The 19,161-nt window shown below is 39.2% G+C and overlaps 1 protein-coding gene across 1 annotated transcript in view; it reads left to right on the forward strand.

Annotated features, from left to right (window-relative positions):
- dnah6 (dynein, axonemal, heavy chain 6) overlaps positions 1 to 19,161 on the forward strand; it is a 52,360-nt gene extending 33,199 nt beyond the window's left edge. Inside the window, 28 exon segments of the mRNA XM_044027370.1 lie at positions 12 to 247; positions 1,219 to 1,363; positions 1,615 to 1,731; positions 1,975 to 2,098; positions 2,287 to 2,483; positions 3,044 to 3,247; positions 3,697 to 3,822; positions 3,926 to 4,090; positions 4,733 to 4,800; positions 4,898 to 5,078; positions 5,952 to 6,131; positions 6,272 to 6,505; positions 9,157 to 9,292; positions 9,491 to 9,654; positions 9,956 to 10,146; positions 10,766 to 10,926; positions 11,712 to 11,800; positions 12,437 to 12,583; positions 12,720 to 12,858; positions 14,666 to 14,785; positions 14,912 to 15,033; positions 15,718 to 15,847; positions 16,270 to 16,397; positions 16,774 to 16,959; positions 17,500 to 17,572; positions 17,744 to 17,895; positions 18,670 to 18,892; positions 18,997 to 19,161. Of these exon segments, the coding sequence (XP_043883305.1) occupies positions 12 to 247; positions 1,219 to 1,363; positions 1,615 to 1,731; positions 1,975 to 2,098; positions 2,287 to 2,483; positions 3,044 to 3,247; positions 3,697 to 3,822; positions 3,926 to 4,090; positions 4,733 to 4,800; positions 4,898 to 5,078; positions 5,952 to 6,131; positions 6,272 to 6,505; positions 9,157 to 9,292; positions 9,491 to 9,654; positions 9,956 to 10,146; positions 10,766 to 10,926; positions 11,712 to 11,800; positions 12,437 to 12,583; positions 12,720 to 12,858; positions 14,666 to 14,785; positions 14,912 to 15,033; positions 15,718 to 15,847; positions 16,270 to 16,397; positions 16,774 to 16,959; positions 17,500 to 17,572; positions 17,744 to 17,895; positions 18,670 to 18,892; positions 18,997 to 19,100 (4,242 nt within the window). The 3' untranslated portion in view covers positions 19,101 to 19,161.

Genomic DNA, 19,161 nt, shown 5'->3' on the forward strand with positions numbered 1-19,161 from the left:
TCTTTCCACAGGTGCGTAAGGTGGTAAAAGAAGATGAGGCTTTGTCCAAGGTCAAAGCTGAAGACACCCAGGCCATAGCTGAGGATGCCCAGAGGGACCTGGATGAAGCTCTGCCAGCCTTGGAGGGAGCCAATCAGGCTCTTAGTTCTCTTGACAAGGCTGACATTTCTGAGATCAAGGTTTTCACCAAACCTCCAGACTTGGTTATGACTGTCATGGAGGCTGTCTGCATTCTTCTCAACTACAAGTCAGTATGCTTCCTTCTCTCTCTGAAAACCACTATTATTCAGACAGTTGTATCTCTGCCTATTTTTAAACAGAATAACAAAATTAAGTCCATCCAAATCCATATATATATATACATATGATTATTGATACGCTTGCACCAAAAATCTGTTTCAAATTTTCAAAAATACAGGGCTCTAAACAGATATTCTTCTTGTACTTATCACTGGAATAAGGGTAATATGAGGAGAAGCTGAAGAATTTGACAGTGGGGAAAATGGAGGACAGTAGTGGGGAAATTGTGTTTTTCAGTTACACAAATATTGTGATTTATGGTTTTATGATTAACTTGCAATATATTCATTATCACAGTCATTATAATGTATTTAGGACCACTATTATATAGTGTGACAAACCAGGCCATTCCCACCCCTGCTACTAATATTTTATTTCAGAAGTAAATAAATCCAAATAAGTCATCTGCTGTGGCTTTTTGTCACAAACAAAGAGGAGCAAGGGGACAGACCAGGCATTATGGCTTAAATTAAATTTACAGTATAATGCTTATAAATTGTTTAGATGATCCATTACAAGCTACATTATCAATCTTCTCAGACAATGGCAGTGGGTAATAATTACCGTGATATGCTCAGCAATAATTATCAACATCATTCCTGTCATTTTGAATATGCTCATCACCATTGTCGTTTCCCAGTGTGTCTGACACTTCCTCAGCTTTCAGCGTAATCACACTTATTGTATGTAGCCATTTCACTTACTGCTCACTGCTGGGTTAGTAAGAAATTAAATGAAACATGAATTGATATACAATATGTGCATGTCTTACTGTAATGTGTGTAATGTTATTTATAATCAGATGTTTCTTAATATTTCCAATGCCATGACTTACATATTTTGACACAGCATCCATTCATTCACTGTGTATTGTTTTTTTGTTTTTTTTTACTTACTTTCATGCCCTTTTCCTTTCAGACCAGACTGGCCCGGTGCCAAGCAATTACTGGGAGATGCCAATTTCCTCAGGCGTCTAACAGACTATGACAAGGATAATATCAAGCCTCAGATCCTGCTGAAGCTGCAAAAATACATCAACAACCCTGATTTCATACCCGAGAAGGTCTGTTTTGAATTCATGTGGAAAAATACTGAACATTTACAATACAAAGTAAACAGGCTGTGGAGAAGTGGAATATCAAACACACCAGCAGTTTTGAACATTTTAATGTTGGAATTGAAACAGGAAGAAAATAAAAAATGTTGATTGTAGAATTGTACTCACACTGAAATGAGCTATGCAGTTGTCATGTTGTCATTCAGTGTGTGTTTTGGTTGATCTAACTCCACCTTATTTGGATGCTGTTATTGTAGGTGGAGAAGGTATCCAGAGCATGCAGATCTATGTGCATGTGGGTCAGAGCCATGGACCTTTATGCCAGAGTTCTTAAAGAAGTCGCACCCAAAAGAGAAAAACTAGCCATGGCCCAGGTCAGTAAAATAGAGTTTTATTCCATATACTACTCAGTACAGAAACACAAACACAAACATTTTTTGGCAAAAGGAAAATGAGAAATACTTTGCGACCAAGATCTTCATCCAGTAACACCAACCCATTTTGTATTCTGTAAAATTGCTCACATACAGACTTAATGATGAGAGTGAAACATTATCTGTGTGTAATAAATTATATTTCCTCTCATCTTCTCTCACTTTTTTTCTAAACCCATGCAGAAAGAACTGGATATGACCATGGCCACCCTGAGGGAGAAGCAGGAAAAGCTTCAGGAGGTGGAAAACCAGATCAAGGTGCTACAGGAGCAGTTTGACAGCAGTCAAAATGAGAAAGAGAATTTGGGTGAGGGCAGCACCTTTTATATTTTACCATACACTCCATCTATTCATCCACAGTATATTGTTTTATGGATTTATTCCCAGATTGAAATGAATTTATTTCCTGGAAGTCCACTCTTTGTGTTTTCATTAATGTGCATATACGTTATCTATTTGTCTCTCTGTATTTGTAACCCATTTCCTTCCTCGTAGTTAACACCATGTCTCTGACAAAGGCCCGTTTGACGAGGGCAGGGAAGCTAACCTCTGCTCTAGGTGATGAGCAGGTCCGCTGGGAGGAAAGTGTTGCCTTGTTTGAACAAGAGATCATCAATGTTGTGGGCAACGTCTTCATTGCAGCTGCCTGTGTAGCCTACTATGGAGCATTCACTTCTCACTATAGACAGCTGGTAAGTACCAGAGGCTTGGTGCTGTTTTTTTGGGGGTTAATACTGCAGTTGTACACATTACTCACTAGTTCACTCAGTAAAAAAATAAAGTCAGTTCTCTTACCTCTTTGTGAGCTGTCCCTGTTATAACAAGGGCATCGTGTACATTAAGTAGGAAATTAAAAGGCAAAAGTGATAAAAAAAAAAATATATAAATGAAAGATTAGATCAGCAGGGTTTAAAAAAATCAGCTGAAATCTTATTTCAAGCCAAAAACAAAAAAGAAAACAAACAACTGAGGTTGACCTGTGGGAACGATAAAAAACTGATATTACCGCCTTCAGCTGAAATTCAATCTGAGTAAATATGGATGCTTATGGGGACATTGGTCTAACAGAAGAGGACGCAAGGGATAGGAAAGGATGTAGGCAGATTATCCACTGTGGCAACCCCTAAATGGAGAAGTCAAAAGAAGAGGACACATGGGTGCCCATATGCAATAATAATGGAGACATTTTGAAACATGCCTGCTTCTTGTTTATGTATCTATTCTGTGAGTCTCATGTGCTCTCTTTGTCCAGCTAATTGATCAGTGGATTAAACAGTGTCAGGAGCTAAAGATTCCAATCAGTTCCAGCTTCAGCCTGATCAACATTTTGGGTGACCCATTGGTCATCCGTCAGTGGAACACTGAAGGACTTCCCCGTGATACCGTCTCTACAGAGAATGGAATCCTGGTGACCCAGGGCCGCCGCTGGCCACTTATGATCGACCCACAGGATCAGGTGAACTAAAAATCAAAGTAGCTTTCATTCATTGTCATTCCAGACTGATGTGGGTGATACTCACATTATGATTCAAAGTTGTATTCATAACAAAAGAAACAGAAAACCTGTCTCCAAATAAAGTTTTCTGTCAGACACAATCAGAAACAAAGTCACAAACAGCCTTCTGTCCCCAGGACACTCAGTGTCCCTACATAGAATAAAGACTAAGTCCATCTCCTCAGAATTATAAACATGTAGGAGGGAAATATTGCCACTGCTTCAATTTTTCAGGCCATTTTGTTTTGACTGCTGACACATCTAATCTTCTCCCTCATCATGATTGAGTGTTTTTCCTCCCTCCCTGTAGCACTTTTCTGCTTCTTATTTTTTACAAATAAAAATGTGTGAAGATGTAAAGTGACACCTTTCTAATTACATTTATATGTATTTTTTTTTTTCACACTCAGGCCAACCGATGGATCCGCTCCAAGGAGACCAAGCATGGTTTGAAGGTGATCAAGTTGACAGACCCTGGTTTTCTTCGTACCTTAGAGAATGCTATTCGTATGGGAATGCCTGTGCTGCTGGAGGAGGTAGGAACACAAGACTCATGCTGTGACTAAACATGCTTAGTTACATTTTTATTGTACAGCAAGTATTTATATACATGTGTGTTCTTATACTGTGTTTGCATAGTTAAAAGAGACCCTAGATCCAGCACTCGAGCCCATCCTACTGAAGCAAACCTTTGCAGAGGGTGGGCGCACACTGATCAGACTTGGGGACTCGGATATTGACTATGACAAAAATTTCAGGTTCTATATGACCACTAAGTTGGCCAACCCACACTACCTACCTGAGGTAAGAGCAGAGTGTTTACTTCTTTAAATCTGTAGATTAGTTTCAAATATACAGTAGCATATCAGTGGTACAGCGAGTCGTCTTTTAACTGGAAGGTTGTTGGTTTGATTGTGTCCTTGGCCAAGACATTAGGCCCACGTTGCTCCTGATGGCTGTGCTGGCAGTGTGTGAATGGGTTTGAAAGATGTGTGCTTTAAGTCATCATTTACATGTTTAAGTTATGTATAATGTAACAGCTGTTGGCTGGGTTCCTGTTTCAACGTTTTTATAAAAATATAAACCTCTAAAAGTACCTTGCTGGTACACTTGCTGCTTGACCTTGTGGATCGGCATCAACAATTTTTCATTTTTTAACATAGTCGATCAATAAAGTAATTTGCCAGACTTCCCAGTGTGCAGGCAACTCTTTATTCTACAAGCTTTTTCATTCAGCTGGGTTTGAAAGCAGCAGCAGCAGAAAAGCATTTGGCAGTTTTCTTTTAAACTTGTTTGATATTAACTGCCAAGTGCACAACGTTTTCAAATTGACATTTCAGTTAGTATCCAACATGATGCACATAGATGTGTGAATAATCATGATTGTCTCTCATTTGTAATGGAAGTGCATTCTGTTTATCTTGTTGTTTCTCTTTTATGTTTTAGGTGTGTATCAAAGTCACAGTCATCAATTTCACTGTGACTAAGTCTGGCTTGGAAGATCAGCTGCTTAGGTAGAGACACAGGGAAGAAGGGATATTGCCACCATTGAAACCATGATATATGTCATATTTTCACATAATTTCACAACAACCCCTGGTTCTTCCTCAGTGATGTGGTGCGCCTGGAGAGTCCACACCTTGAACAGCAGAGGAATGAGCTGATTGTCCGCATCAACGCTGATCGCAATCAGCTGAAAGATATCGAAGACCGCATCCTCAAGCTCCTCTTCACCTCTGAGGGGAATATACTAGATAATGAAGAGCTTGTTCAGACGCTCCAAGAGTCAAAGGTAAATCTGGGACAAATGTGGAGGCCTGTCTTAAAATTAAAACACAATCTCCCATCATATTCAAAGAAAATGTCTACCTTGTGTTGAGTTTTACTCTTTATTTTCTTGGCGTGAGAACAATTCTGAAACTGTGATACAAATATCCACAAGCTTCCTCAACCTGTCACAAATGATATATTTTGATTAAAGGTATGGTGAAAGTGCTTAATAGATAATAACTCACAAAAAGACAAAGACTCTACCTGTTATATTAAGAATAAGTGGGAAAAGGAAATGAATATAAAAATCATGTGAAAGACACATCTCACATCCACAGGTCTAACGTAGCGCGTTATTTCATGACACCAAGTAAAGTGTTAAATCCACAGCTGAAATACAGTTAGAATGTGGATCATTCATATATTTTTTTGGGATATGATCAAGGGTTATTGTGTTTTGGAGTATTGTGAGTATAGTGACATCAAGCATTAGGCTACAGCATAGTGTTGAAGAAATATTTATAATAGAGTAATTAACACACATATTGAGACATAAAATACAATAACTGGAACAAATGGACAATATATTGTGTAAGATTATTACTAATGTGCACTGACATCTTCAGGACTTCTACAGGGGATTCTTGTCTCCCCTGTTTTGATGTAATGACAATGTTGTGATTTCTTAAAAAGAAAGAATACGACATTTTAAAGAAAAAACAATGAAAAGAACATTAGATATGGAGTCATTACAGCCATATTATTCACCACTCATGTTTTCTCACTTTTATTTAAGACCATTCAATTCCCACATTCTTGCTTGTGCTTGTTGTTTCTCCGTTTTTCTTTTTTTTTTATGTTCTTTTTTTTTGTTTCTGTTTTCACCACTCATCAGGTGACATCTGAAGCCATAAAGCACCGTCTGGAGGAGGCAGAAGCTACTGAGCTGATGATCAACTCTGCAAGAGAACGCTACAGACCCGTGGCCACCCGAGGCTCCGTCTTGTACTTTGTCATTGCCAGTCTCTCTGAGATCGATCCTATGTACCAGTTCTCCCTCAAGTACTTCAAACAGGTGTTTTAAAGTTTGACAGACAAATCCACATTTCTTTAGTCACTACAATATATAAAGGCTTCAAGCAACCTATTCGCAGAATTTCCATTATGGTGCACATCTTTCTGCGCCATTCACTTTACTGTGTTTTTCACTCTTAGTTATTTAACTCCACCATTGAGACGTCAGAGAAAAGCAGCGTGTTAGAGGAGCGTCTCCAGATCTTGCTGGACCAGATCTTGCTCAACTCCTACATCAATGTCTCCCGGGGCCTGTTTGAGCAGCATAAGCTTATCTACAGCTTCATGTTATGCGTAGAGATCATGAAGCAACGTGGGGAGATTTCTGATGCGGAATGGCAGCACTTCCTAAGAGGAGGAGCTACTCTGCAACAGGTGAGAAGTCAAACATTTCAAAGTGATACATTTCAATATAGCTATGTGTTAGAAGGTCACATTTTTGCTGGGGTTTGGATGAATTTATGATATATTATCATAATCATCATATTATCCTGGATGGATGAAACTTGTGATGTGTGCTGTACAGAACATATAATACATAACAGCAAAAATATTTGAATGGCCATCTATGAGGAAGAATGTAAGCCATAAAAATATCTCTTCTGACACCTAGTCAAACATTTAAAAAGGTGTTCAAAATCTCCCTGGTATCAAATCACTGGTTCAATAAATGTTCTCCACAATTGTATATTTTTTTTTTTTACATGTTCTCAGCCAATATTTTCTAACACAGACAGTATAATGCATGAAGAGGAGACTTTCTACATTTGCTTTACACGCACTTTAAAGAAAACCTACCCCAGAGTGAACTCAACCTGAGTCTGGAGAGAAGGACCACCATGAAGCATGACAGTAAACCGAAGCACACGATCAAGTCAATGCAGGGATTATTTAAGGGAGTGTCTGTGACTGTCCTTGAGTCGCCCAGTTGAACTGAATTACTCTTCATTTCTTATCTCTCCTTCACAGAAATATTTATATTGTCAACCTCTCCACTGAAACACTTTATCACATGTTCTTTCAAATCACTCCTGCTGCCTGTGTTCTCATCAGTGTCAGTAGTTCCTCAGCGCTCAGTCTGCTGAGAGAGGATGACAGCCTGACTTTCACTTTGTGACAAAGGACCTTTTTTTAATTTAGCTCAACTCAATACTAACATGTGAGGGGGGAGAAAATAAAGATAGCCGAAGGCCAACTTGAGAGAATTTCTGAAGGAGGATACATAAATCAGCCCCATGTTTGTTTGTAGCGTTGAGGATCCTGACAACAAACTAACAATTCTTAAAAAACTGGAATACCAAAACTTGTGAAAAAGGGATTTATTTTATATTTTTATTTAAAACTCAACTCAGTTGAAAATGGGCTGTTATCTCTCTGCTCTTGTTGCCAGTTAAACCTTGTGCTTTGACTCAGTCTGGTATCACAGGTAGAATCTCCTCTAGAATTGGACAGGTCTGAATGGCTGACCAGTCTACCTGCTACTACTGAGAAGAGAGGTCCTATGACAGTGCAAAAACATCCTCATGCTTCCAGAGTCCTAACATGCAGCCTGGAAAAGTATGTCATGCGTAGAGATCATATTATGCCCTCACTTCAAAGTGTGCCAGAGATGTGCCATCTCTGTGAAGTTCTTCTGAAACTCTATTGAATACATTCATACATTTAAAAATGTATGACATCCTTCAGTGGCCATACTGAAATATTAATTGATTGTAGTGATCAGATTGCATTCATTCTGCCTGGAGCAGAGCTGAGTTATTCTAAGAGAATGAATTAACATTTCAGTTTATTTGGTTCCTTTTGTTTACTTTCACATCTTGAATTCTGTCAATATACATTATACATGCAGCTCTCTTTCTGAATGAGGTTTAGCCTTTTAGCTAATATCTTACCACAATGTTGGCTGCATAACATTGTCTCTGTTGGAATGGTTCCTATAGTATTTGGACACTAAACAGGCAAGTCTTCATTTTAACCAGGTTAGCTGCATGTTTCCAGCTGTAATGACACTGGAGATTTGACTTCTTTGTCACTGCCAGTCCATCCCTGCAAAGTAGACACACTGGATGTATTTTGCTTCAACAAAAAGGATATACGTTTAATTCTTGTAAAATGCGACATACTTTTTCTTGACTGTCATATGTATTGTCAGCAATGACACAGAACAGATTATTTTTTTCACTCCTCTGGGTATTTTTCCAAAGAAAAAGTGTCCCACAAAATGCAAAAGTAATGTGGTGTGGATCTGGATAATGATCTTGACTGGTGGAGATACAGTATATGCTGTAGAAGTAAGTTGTACTTTGTATTAGGAAATTGCCTCATGGGCCAAATCACACAGTCCTGCAAGTCAAATATGGCTGAAAATCTCTTGTGTTTTATGTTTGATGTGTAATTTTGCAAACAGTTCTAAAAAGCATCTCTAGTTTTCCATACTGTATGCAGATTAATTTGTAAAAAAAGGGAATGTGTATACAAAGATTTTTTGAATGTAGATGTTTGTGTAATTTCATCTTTTCCTTTCTATTAACACACTTTTCTCATCCTCTCTTTCAAACCCCACTATAGGGCAGCAAAGTGTGCAACAGAGGTACAATTCATACATAAGAGGAAAGGGGTTGAGTAGCACAATGAATTAAAAGATCTTTCAGATTTATCTCTGGTGTTATTTACAAGTTCAGGTGTGGTTTTTTTTTATTTAGTAAAACATCGGTCAATTCCACCCAGGAAGTATGTTGCTGTTTTCACCCAACATTTGGCTCTCATTTCTATGACATTACTTAGGCTGGTGGTGCTGCCTGTCAAGTGCCACAATCCCCATGTTAATTCTGTCCTTCACCTTTCTCTTTTTCCATTCCAGCATCTCACAACTATCATGGCTGCCTTTCTTTGCCAGATATTGCCAGACACTTTTACTGGCATTTACTTCTTCTTCTGCCTCTCCACTCAAAGTCTTTCATCCATCTTTTATCCACCTACTCTTTTGTCATTATAATTGTCTCTTCTTATGTTTCCCTGTCTTCCAGGACAAGCCAGAGCGGCCCGATGTGCCATGGCTTAGTGATTTTTACTGGCAGACAACTTGTGAGCTAGAGAGCACACTGCCTTGCTTCAAGGGCATCTCCAAGGAAATCACCAGAACCCATATTGACATCAGGCTTGGTAACCCACACCAGCTGTGATCCTGGCTGATCCAGCAGCATTGTATTTACTGCATGGGTGTTTAAACTAAATACAAAAATGGCAATGATTTACTGAGCAAATGTTCATCTATTAACCAGTAATGGTAGAGGAGAAATCTGCTCACTATACCACTGTAAAAAAATGTGTAGCATTAAATAAAAGCCATGTCGCCTGCAGGACGTTTTCAAGCATCTATTAATCCAGAGACTTGGGAAGACTATGTGTCAGAGTTGCCTTCGCTTGGAGAATTGAAGAAAGGGAGTGGCATCAGAGGTTATTGGAATGAGAGGTTGGGAGCCTTTCAGAAGCTTATCCTTATCAAGAGCTTTGTGGAAGAAAAGGTAAGCCCACAGCATTATTGGAGCCCTCAGTAAGACTCTGCCAAAACATTATTTTGTCTATGATACAATTGAAAACCAGGTATGTCAGCAAATGAAGCAATGGTGCTCTGCCTACATTTGATGAAACTTCCTATTAATCACATTGTATTTCTTTATCCCCATAAAGCCCCTGGAATAAACTTATAATTTTATTTTAATTTTATGAATTTTTTTTTACAATATTTTATAACTTCCCACCATTTGTTTTGTCTGTATCTCTGCAATCCTACTTGTTTACTTTTGTTATTTCTTTTTTATTCAGGTGGTGTTTGCAGCAACAGAGTTTGTGATTGTCAGCCTTGGGAAGCAGTTTGTGGAAAACCCTCCAGTTGACTTGGCTAACCTTTACAGCGATATGTCCCCTGTCACTCCACTGGTCTTCATTCTAAGCACAGGATCCGACCCTATGGGAGCCTTCCAACGTTTTGCCAAAGAGAGAGGATGTCTCGACAGGTAAAGGAAAAACAAAGACAAAGAAATGCGCATAGCTGAAGAAGAACTAAGTGTGAACTGTGAAGCTTGTAGTTTATGGTAATGGTTTATCTGTGCTACCTGTGAACAGCAAACTGCTAGCTGATATTTTCTGACCATTGTTAAGACATTTTTAACAGGCTTCCTAACCAAGCTAATAATACCTAGCTTTATTTTAATACTACTTTATGTAATACTATATTTTATTCATTCATTTTTGATAACAGTGCTATATTTGTATTCATATGTTACAATTTGTATATAGTCACAATTTGTATATCCTCTTAATCAGTGATTCTATAAACAAGAGATTTTCCAGTAGTATGTTTTTAAGAATGAGTCACAGTATGTTGATTTTGAAAGCATGACTATAGATATCTATTGTCTCTTTAGGTGTGTTATCCATATGATCCCATTATTTATTGTTAAATTAATCATGCAATAACCATGCTTAACCATGCTTAAACATCTAATTGTTGAACTGCTAACTAATGTGATTTATGTTCCTCATCTTGCTCATATATTGCATATTATGATATGTGTTATTATCAGTTGTTTATAAGTAATCACAGTGGTATTTCTGTCATTCCTTGATTCCCAGAGTTGAGTCTATTTCATTGGGTCAAGGCCAAGGACCTATAGCTGAGAAAATGATCTATGAGGCACTGAAAAGTGGCAAGTGGGTCTTTCTGCAAAACTGCCATCTGGCTGTTTCCTGGATGCTGGCCATGGAGGAGCTCATCAAGACCTTTACTGAGCCGGGTATGGTCACATTACCATATAAACAGTGGCATACATGCACGGTCACACAAGGGCTGATCATTATGGCTGCCTCAGATGTGTCCCATTGTCACATTTTGAACTCTGCTTATATTATAATAGATTGACAGTACAATCAATTGTAGTTTTGAAACTTAAATGCATACTGACCGGAACATTATGAATTAATGAAATAAAATAACAAAGTTTTTTTTTTTTTTAAATACAACAGAACATGAGAACAATTGATGTATGTTGATAAAACTACTTAAATAGTGAAATAGTGACCCAGATCATCAACCACTGTGGTTGACTTTTCATGAAATGAATTACAGTCTTGGGATTATATAAGAAAAAGCCTTTGGCTCCAGTTTAGTACTGTGCTTGACAGGTGGACAAATAAATGTCTACAGCCCTTTTATTACACACCAGGTGTGTGGTATGTGAAAGTCTGCAAGGTACAGAAAAAGAAGCAACTGGGGAGGGTTTGTATCTGTGAAAGTTATTTTGGAATTTGCTGACACGGCACATCTTAGCATCTCTATGACTTAAACCATGAAGCAGTAATGCATAGTGGCTGGTAGTGCACGTCAGTGCAACATGTTGAAAATACACTGCTGTAGTACAAGGACACAACTGACAAAGTGCCTGGTGTTTTTGTAGACGTTTCTTTTTTCACAGCATTCATGTAAAGGAAAATTCCTTACATTAATACTTGTGATAGAAAAGAATACCCATTAAGTCTTGTTTTGCCTTTGAAAAACGTATTCATTTCTGTTCCTGTGTAGATACATCAATACACCAGGAATTCCGTTTGTTTCTCAGTTCCATGCCGACCAAAGTGTTTCCTGTTACAGTGCTTCAAAACTCTGTGAAGGTAATCAAACACACATACACACACACACAAACACAGACACACACACACACACACACACTTAGATTACTGTTGTTAATTCATAAGAGCTACATAGAACTTACATGAGAACTATGAGTACTACACAAGCTCACTGAGCGTGTCCTTGCTACAGTGTGCAAAGTAAATCATTAAAAATAATTGGTGTCATAGTGCAGTGGTGCTTAAGGACGTGTTTGGAAGCTCATATTAAGAAAATATTGCATTCATATCTATTCGGTATGCATTCAAAAGAAGGTTAATAGTTCATTTCAGTACCGTTTAAATTGCAGCGATAGTAGGCTGAAAAGAATTCAGTCACTTAAAGAGACAATTATATTATGCCGAGACACTAGATAATAACTAATGTAATGTTCTCTTAATATGTTGCATCAGTAAAGTAAATGTAATGTTGTGCTATCAGCTGAATATTCTAGAACTGTTTAACTGTCACTAATTACCAGTTTAATATAAATTATAACAATATAATAATTTGACTTATGTTTGCAGATGTACAGGTTTTATCTGTGTCCAGCATCTAAAACACACTAACCCCAGGATTTTTTCTGAGCAAGATTCACTGTAGATTGCTGTGCTTTGTTTTACTGTTCTCATTTCCAGGTGACCAATGAGCCTCCCAAAGGCCTGCGAGCCAACATGCTACGGGCCTTCAGAGAGGTCTCTAGTGATTTCTTCGAGGGGCACGTTCTGGGACGTCAGTGGAGGAAGATTGTGTTTGGAATCTGCTTTTTCCATGCAGTCATCCAGGTTACCCCGTCATTACTGTGTCTGGATACACTGTATTTCACTTGCTTGCTTGCTTGTGTTTGACTCAGTTTATCCACTTTGTGCATCTTATGTGTGTGTGTGTGTGTGTGTGTGTGTGTGTGTGTGTGTGTCTCAGGAGAGAAAGAAGTTTGGCCCTCTGGGCTGGAACATTCCCTATGAGTTCAATGACAGTGACCGGGAATGTGCTCTTCTCAACCTCAAACTCTACTGCAAAGATGACATCATCCCCTGGGACGCTCTCACCTACATCACTGGTAAGGAAACCTTCAGAGATGTGTGTTCAGTTTTTGCATGCCGGTCTGTCAATATGTGTACAGGCTTACAAATGCTACACAACAGAATATTTTGGAAACTGGAAGCTTTTCGTGGACCCCCTGGTACTGGCCATGGAGCCCCAGGGGTCCACAGCTTTGAGAACCTCTGCTGCATGGCACACATTTGTGTGTATCATGAAGTCAGTTCATGAAAACTGAAATAGTTCATGTTATTGTTTGCTGGCATGTTTGTTGTGTTCATCAGAGTGTGACACACATAGGCAGCACATTGTGGCTTCGTCAACAACACACACACACACACACACACATTTACATTTTCCGCATCAAGTCAAACGGGCAAAGCATGTTTGCTGGTTTCACATAGCGGGACAGTTTTTGTAACACGATGTCACTCCCTTCTGTGGCTGCGGTATCCGTTTCTCCACACTGGGTGTTTATAGCATGAAAACATTTCCCCACAGCACACACCAGATATAGAAATCAATCATTTGAAGTCATGTAAAATTACATCATTTCGTGATGATGTTTTACTTTATCTTTACTTTATTTTTGTCTTGCTGTATATCCTGGGCACCCATACGGACATAAATGAGAATTCAGTTGAATTAAATGATGGTATTTAATATTGTTTCTCCTGGACTTACACAACAGATATTTCCATAGTAACTGTGAAGAGGAAGGATCCCTTTCATTTACAATACACATCATATCTCCAAAGTTCATTTGTTTCACTAATCTGGTTTTCAATTACACCTCCAAATGATTATGTGCTGTGTTCAGTGTCAGTGGAGCGTGTTGCATCAAATTGATGCCTCTCATTGTTGTTATCACACTGCGGTGTTATTAGTTTAATCCTTAATTCTAACAGTACTTTTGAGCCAGAGGGAAAAGTATAAGGGCACAAACCAGGCATGATATTGCCTTTCTACTTAACGGAGCCAAAGTTTCTCTCTTCTGGTGCAAAAAGTTCTCTGACAGCTTTGACATGCAGCTTTACTCCTGTACAGATCTTCATTGAATGCACACATTTCAAGTGTCAAATTGTCATATTTTAAATAGAATTGTAAAATACTGTATACATATCTTCTCCTTTGCTCTTTGGGAATATATATTTTCTGCTTCATCCCGTGTCTGTCTTTCCTCACTCCCCTCATATCACTGCATACTGTGCAGGAATGTCTGTGCTGTACATGATTACGTGAGTGTGTCAGGGAGCTGGATTCTATTGAGGCACATGGAAATATGTGACTGCAGTCACACTGTTATTTTTGTCTTTTTAAAACTGTTTTTTGCAAGAAATCGTTTAAACTGTCTCTAAACCACCTGCTATATTTCTATGTGGACTGAACTGCACCACTGCAGGGTTCTCTGCATCTCTCTGCAACACTTTGAGAGCAGGGTCACGTCTCAATCATGTGTCTAATTATCCAGCAAACCTGCTGCCTGGTCAACAAATCACTCTCTGTCTGTCTAAATTGTATCAGCCCACCCTTCCTTTCATCCCCTCACCTCTCACCTCTTTCAATTAACTTAGTCCATGCCTCATTTAAATCTGTATGTTTAAGTGCGGTCAGATGTTGCCTGTAATTTAGCTCAGGCACCTCCACAACCTGACTCCCAGGGCGTCCACCCAGTCCACACAACACACTCGCAATCTCAGCCTCATTCGGTGTAGAATTTAAATAATTTAACCTACATTCAGTCGTGTTATGGTGAGTGTTCTCAGAGTTGCACAGCAGATTACAGCTGATGCAAATTAATGACGCCACGTGTTCTGTGTCCCCAGGTGAAATCACATATGGAGGCAGAGTGACAGATGCCTGGGATCAGCGCTGCCTTAGGACAATCCTCAAAGGTTTCTTCTCCCCAAAAACTCTGGAACATGGCTACATCTATTCCTCCTCGGGTATTTTTCGACCTCCTCCATTTTCCCTCTGTCAGAAATATACATGGGATTCAGAACAGTGTCTGTGTCCATGTGTTACAATGCACTCACATACTTTATATTTTCCGCTGTGTCTTGGGTGTTAAGGTATCTACTGTGCCCCAGAGACGGATCAACTGGAGCAATATAAGCAATACATTGAGAGTCTTCCAATCATAGATGATCCTGAGGTCTTTGGCATGCATGAGAACTCCAACCTGGCCTTCCAGGTGAGCACCAGTACTGAAATCATGATAGAACTATTAAAATATGAAATGAAAAGTAAAGTATAGAATATCTTTCTGTTGGTCTGCTGGTTATGCTAGAATCATGTGAGCAGATATTATAAATGGACTAGTTTGCCATTTGTTTGTGTTTTGCAGAAGTGATGTGCAAATTAGCTTAGTGTAATCAAAAGTTCATGGCATCTCTCCAGACACAGGACTTAGTTATAGTTCTACATTTTATGTGCTTTTAAAGATGTTCAAAGATGCTTTCATGTAGACAAGCATTTAATACATGTGTAAAATCAATTTGAAATAGGTACGTTTTTGGACTTAAAGGTGAGTTATCCTGTACAGTTGTTGGCTTTGTGGTGAAAGGTCCAGGGAAAGAGGGCAGCTTTAGTGAAAGCTCTGTGCGGGTGCAATTTTTGGTGATGAAGAGAGGAGGTTGGAATGTTAGGAGTAGAGCCTGTGAGACAGATTGTGGTGGTGGAGCAGGTCAGTGAGGTGGGAAGTGACTGGTTATGGAAGACTCTGTCAAGAGAAGGACTTTAAACTGAGGGATGGGGTCTCCAGAGAAGGTATTGTTGAGCAAACTAATAAATGTGATAATACATTTATAAAATGCCAGCAAGTGTATTTGTGTCTTCCTATTTGTGTGTGTATTTATTTATTTGTGTGCCCCCACAGCGGCAAGAAACCCTGACTCTAATTAACACCATACTGGATGTTAATCCTCGCTCTTCAGCTCAGCATGGAGCTAAAAGCAATGATGAGATCATCTGTGAGCTAGCTGAGTCTATACTTATCAAGCTACCAGGTACAAACTAACAAGCACACACACACACACGTTTATATAGCATTTATAGTGAGGACATTCATTGACATTCAAGTGCCTTTTGCTGTCCTAGCTCTCAAATGGTGGAACAAATAGAGAAAAAAAAGCACTACACTAATCAAAAGAAAAAAATAACAGCTGACACGATCGATTAGAGATCAGACATGACACTCTGTTCAGAGCTGAGAGAGAGAGAGACACACACACACACACAGGGAGAGAAAGAGCCTCTTTCTGTGACAGTATGCTGTTTTTAACCCTAAAACCAAGTCTTAACACACACATTTTATAATTGTTGTAGTGTTGTGTTACTGCTTTCACATGTGGTCAGTGTTCATCACAAAAATAATATCTAATGCTGTGTTTTCCATGTCCTTCTTGTCTCTCTGTCGCTGTGTGTTCAGAGCGTCTGGACATGGATGAAGCAGTGGAATCTCTGTTTGTACAAGATGAACATGGCCGCCTTAACTCCCTCACTACGGTGTTGAGCCAGGAAGTGGACAGATTCAACAACCTGCTGAGAGTGCTGCAGGTGAAGCACACATAAATACACATGTTGCATAAATCAGTCTTTTTACAAACGGATGAATGTCATGGCTCAGTTCAAAACCTGGGCTAACAAAAGAATGAACAGTCACGAGGTTATGTAGTTCCATACATATTATTTATTTCATAGACAGGTTACAGAAACATGCGCTCCATAAATTGCAGAAGCATTTTTCAATACAACCTATCCACATAAATGTATCAAAACTCTCTTACAGATATATTTGAAAGTTATTTAAAAAGATTGTAGTTCTATTGATATGAAACAGCTTTAATGTTACTATTTGCATGATATGACTTTGAACCTATCTGGACAAAAAAAAATATGATTTTCTCTTCATGTGTCATACTTTGCTTTGCAGGCATCTCTCATCACTCTGAAGAAGGCCATAGCAGGTCTAGTGGTGATGTCAGAAAAAATGGACCGTATCTACACGAGCTTCCTGAACAACCAGGTTCCAACACACTGGGCAAACTCTTCCTACCCTTCTCTCAAACCCCTGGCATCCTGGGTCAGAGACCTTGCTCTCAGAATCTCGTTCATTCAGGTCTGGAAGCAAGCGCAAATGTTCACACACAAACTCACAAGTTTTATTAGAATCTATGTGAATTACTCATGCTAACACTCCTTTTTTTAAATAATTTAAATAATAGGAAACACTCACTCTCTCTTCCTTCCTCCTTCCTCTCTTCTCACATCTGCTCTCAGCATTTGGTTCATCTACCCTGACTTTAACTATTCTTCCGAAAGACTGGTTTGAACATGTGTTGCAAAATTGGGTTCACTCACTCTCTCTCACTCTCTCTCTCTCTCTCTCTCTCTCTCTCTCTCTCTCTCTCTCACTCGCTCTCTCTTTAACACACATGGAACAGGGGAAAACTGGGAGAGTTGCATTATTTGGTGAAGTGGTGATGGGCTGCCACTGAGTCAGACTTGCACATGCTTGTGACTTCAGAGGAAGTGAACTTTTTCTGCCAGTTTGAGTCACCTTCAGGTCCCATGAGCAACTAAAATGCTAATTAAAACTGTTTTTGCTATCACTTATTTACCTCCCTCTCTCTCTCTCTCTCGTCTCTTCCCTTGCCAGACTTGGATCACACGTGGTCAGCCCAAATCTTTCTGGATCTCTGGATTCTTCTTCCCTCAAGGCTTTCTGACTGGTAAAAACACTGCAGCTCCAAACTAACTTCCATGCTTTTAATGTACCATGGGTGTAAGCCAAAGTATTCAAATTCTATGTGATTTGCCTCTAAACCCTCATTTTCCACTCTTGAAATGTGTGAGATGTTGCAAAGGAACATGATGAAATGTGTCTGCCTCCTGGCCCACAGGTGTGCTGCAGAATCATGCAAGATTCTACAAGTTGCCCATTGATGAGCTTAGCTTCCACTTTAATGTGCTGCCAGTGTACAGAGACCAGGCAGCAATCTGTGAGGCTCTGCGAACTCTGCCCGCCAATGCTCAGCTAGACATGGATGATGAGGTACCTGAATGGGGATGTTGACTTTATTTGGAAAGTTTGGGATTTTTGAAGTACTGATATGTAGCTGTAGTTGGCTAATCTATGTTAGCCTTAGTGCACACTATCCTAAGTATGTATTCACCTATTTATCTTGCCATTTGAGTCTTTTTCAAGCAGGAAACTGAAGTTTGTCATTTTGTAATTCATTCATTGTCCCTTACAGAGTCCTTAACAGAAACAGTGATTTTACCTCAGACACATACATACTGCATGTTGTTGCTTCCATAACCAAATTACTTTTGTTATTTTGTGACCTTGGCGTTTGAAGGCTTTACCCAAGTAACACACTCGTGCTTCTTGGCACTACAATTACAAAAAAATCTACTTGGTGCTACAGTATATAAAACCTGATTACTCTGGATAATAACTAGAGTTGTAATACATGAAATTAAGTTTAACAGTATGTGGACACTAAAATAGTCCTGTGGAGCAAAACAGTTTTATTAGCTCATCTAGGTGTTTGCAAACCATTAGCTCAGCTGAAATTTTCCATCTCACCTCAGATTCTTACTGTAGGGAAATAACAATTTTGTGAACCATTTCACTCAAATCTATCAGAGGTTCTTTAACGTTTCTGCATTATAAACAAAAAATGAAAATTGCTGACTCATAATATATGAATTGTCTTAATAGAATCAGTTGCTACCATCAACTTTGTTCTTTACAGTCTTAAACCAGTGAGTCAATGTGGTTTGTCTCCCCGCCGCTTTATCTCAAATTTTGTGGATACAACAGTTACCAGAACCGGAGGACGGCGTGCTGGTTCACGGCATGTTCATGGACGCCAGTCGCTGGAACGATGACAACATGGTGGTTGAAGATGCTTTACCTCGAGTGATGAACGCTGTCTTGCCGGTGGTGCACTTTGAGCCACAGCAGAATTATGTGCCCGAGTTGGGCCTCTACCATGCTCCTCTGTACAAGACCTCAGCCCGAGCTGGGACTCTGTCCACCACTGGTACATGCACCGTTTACCTTCACAGATACTTTGGTTTTAGGAGTGGATTTTAAAATCTCTTTTGCAAAGTTTTTTTCTCATCTGTTATTTCTCTTTTCCTGCAGGTCATTCAACTAATTTTGTTGTGACGGTAATGCTTCCCTCCAACCGACCCAGTGATTATTGGATATCAAAAGCCTCTGCTCTCCTGTGCCAGTTGGATGATTAAGTTTTTATTGGAGGACGAAGAGGAATTTGAAATGTAACTTTAAATAAATATTGTATCTTTT

Source organism: Solea senegalensis, linkage group LG6 (assembly GCF_019176455.1).
Source record: "Solea senegalensis isolate Sse05_10M linkage group LG6, IFAPA_SoseM_1, whole genome shotgun sequence".
NCBI lineage: Eukaryota > Metazoa > Chordata > Actinopteri > Pleuronectiformes > Soleidae > Solea > Solea senegalensis.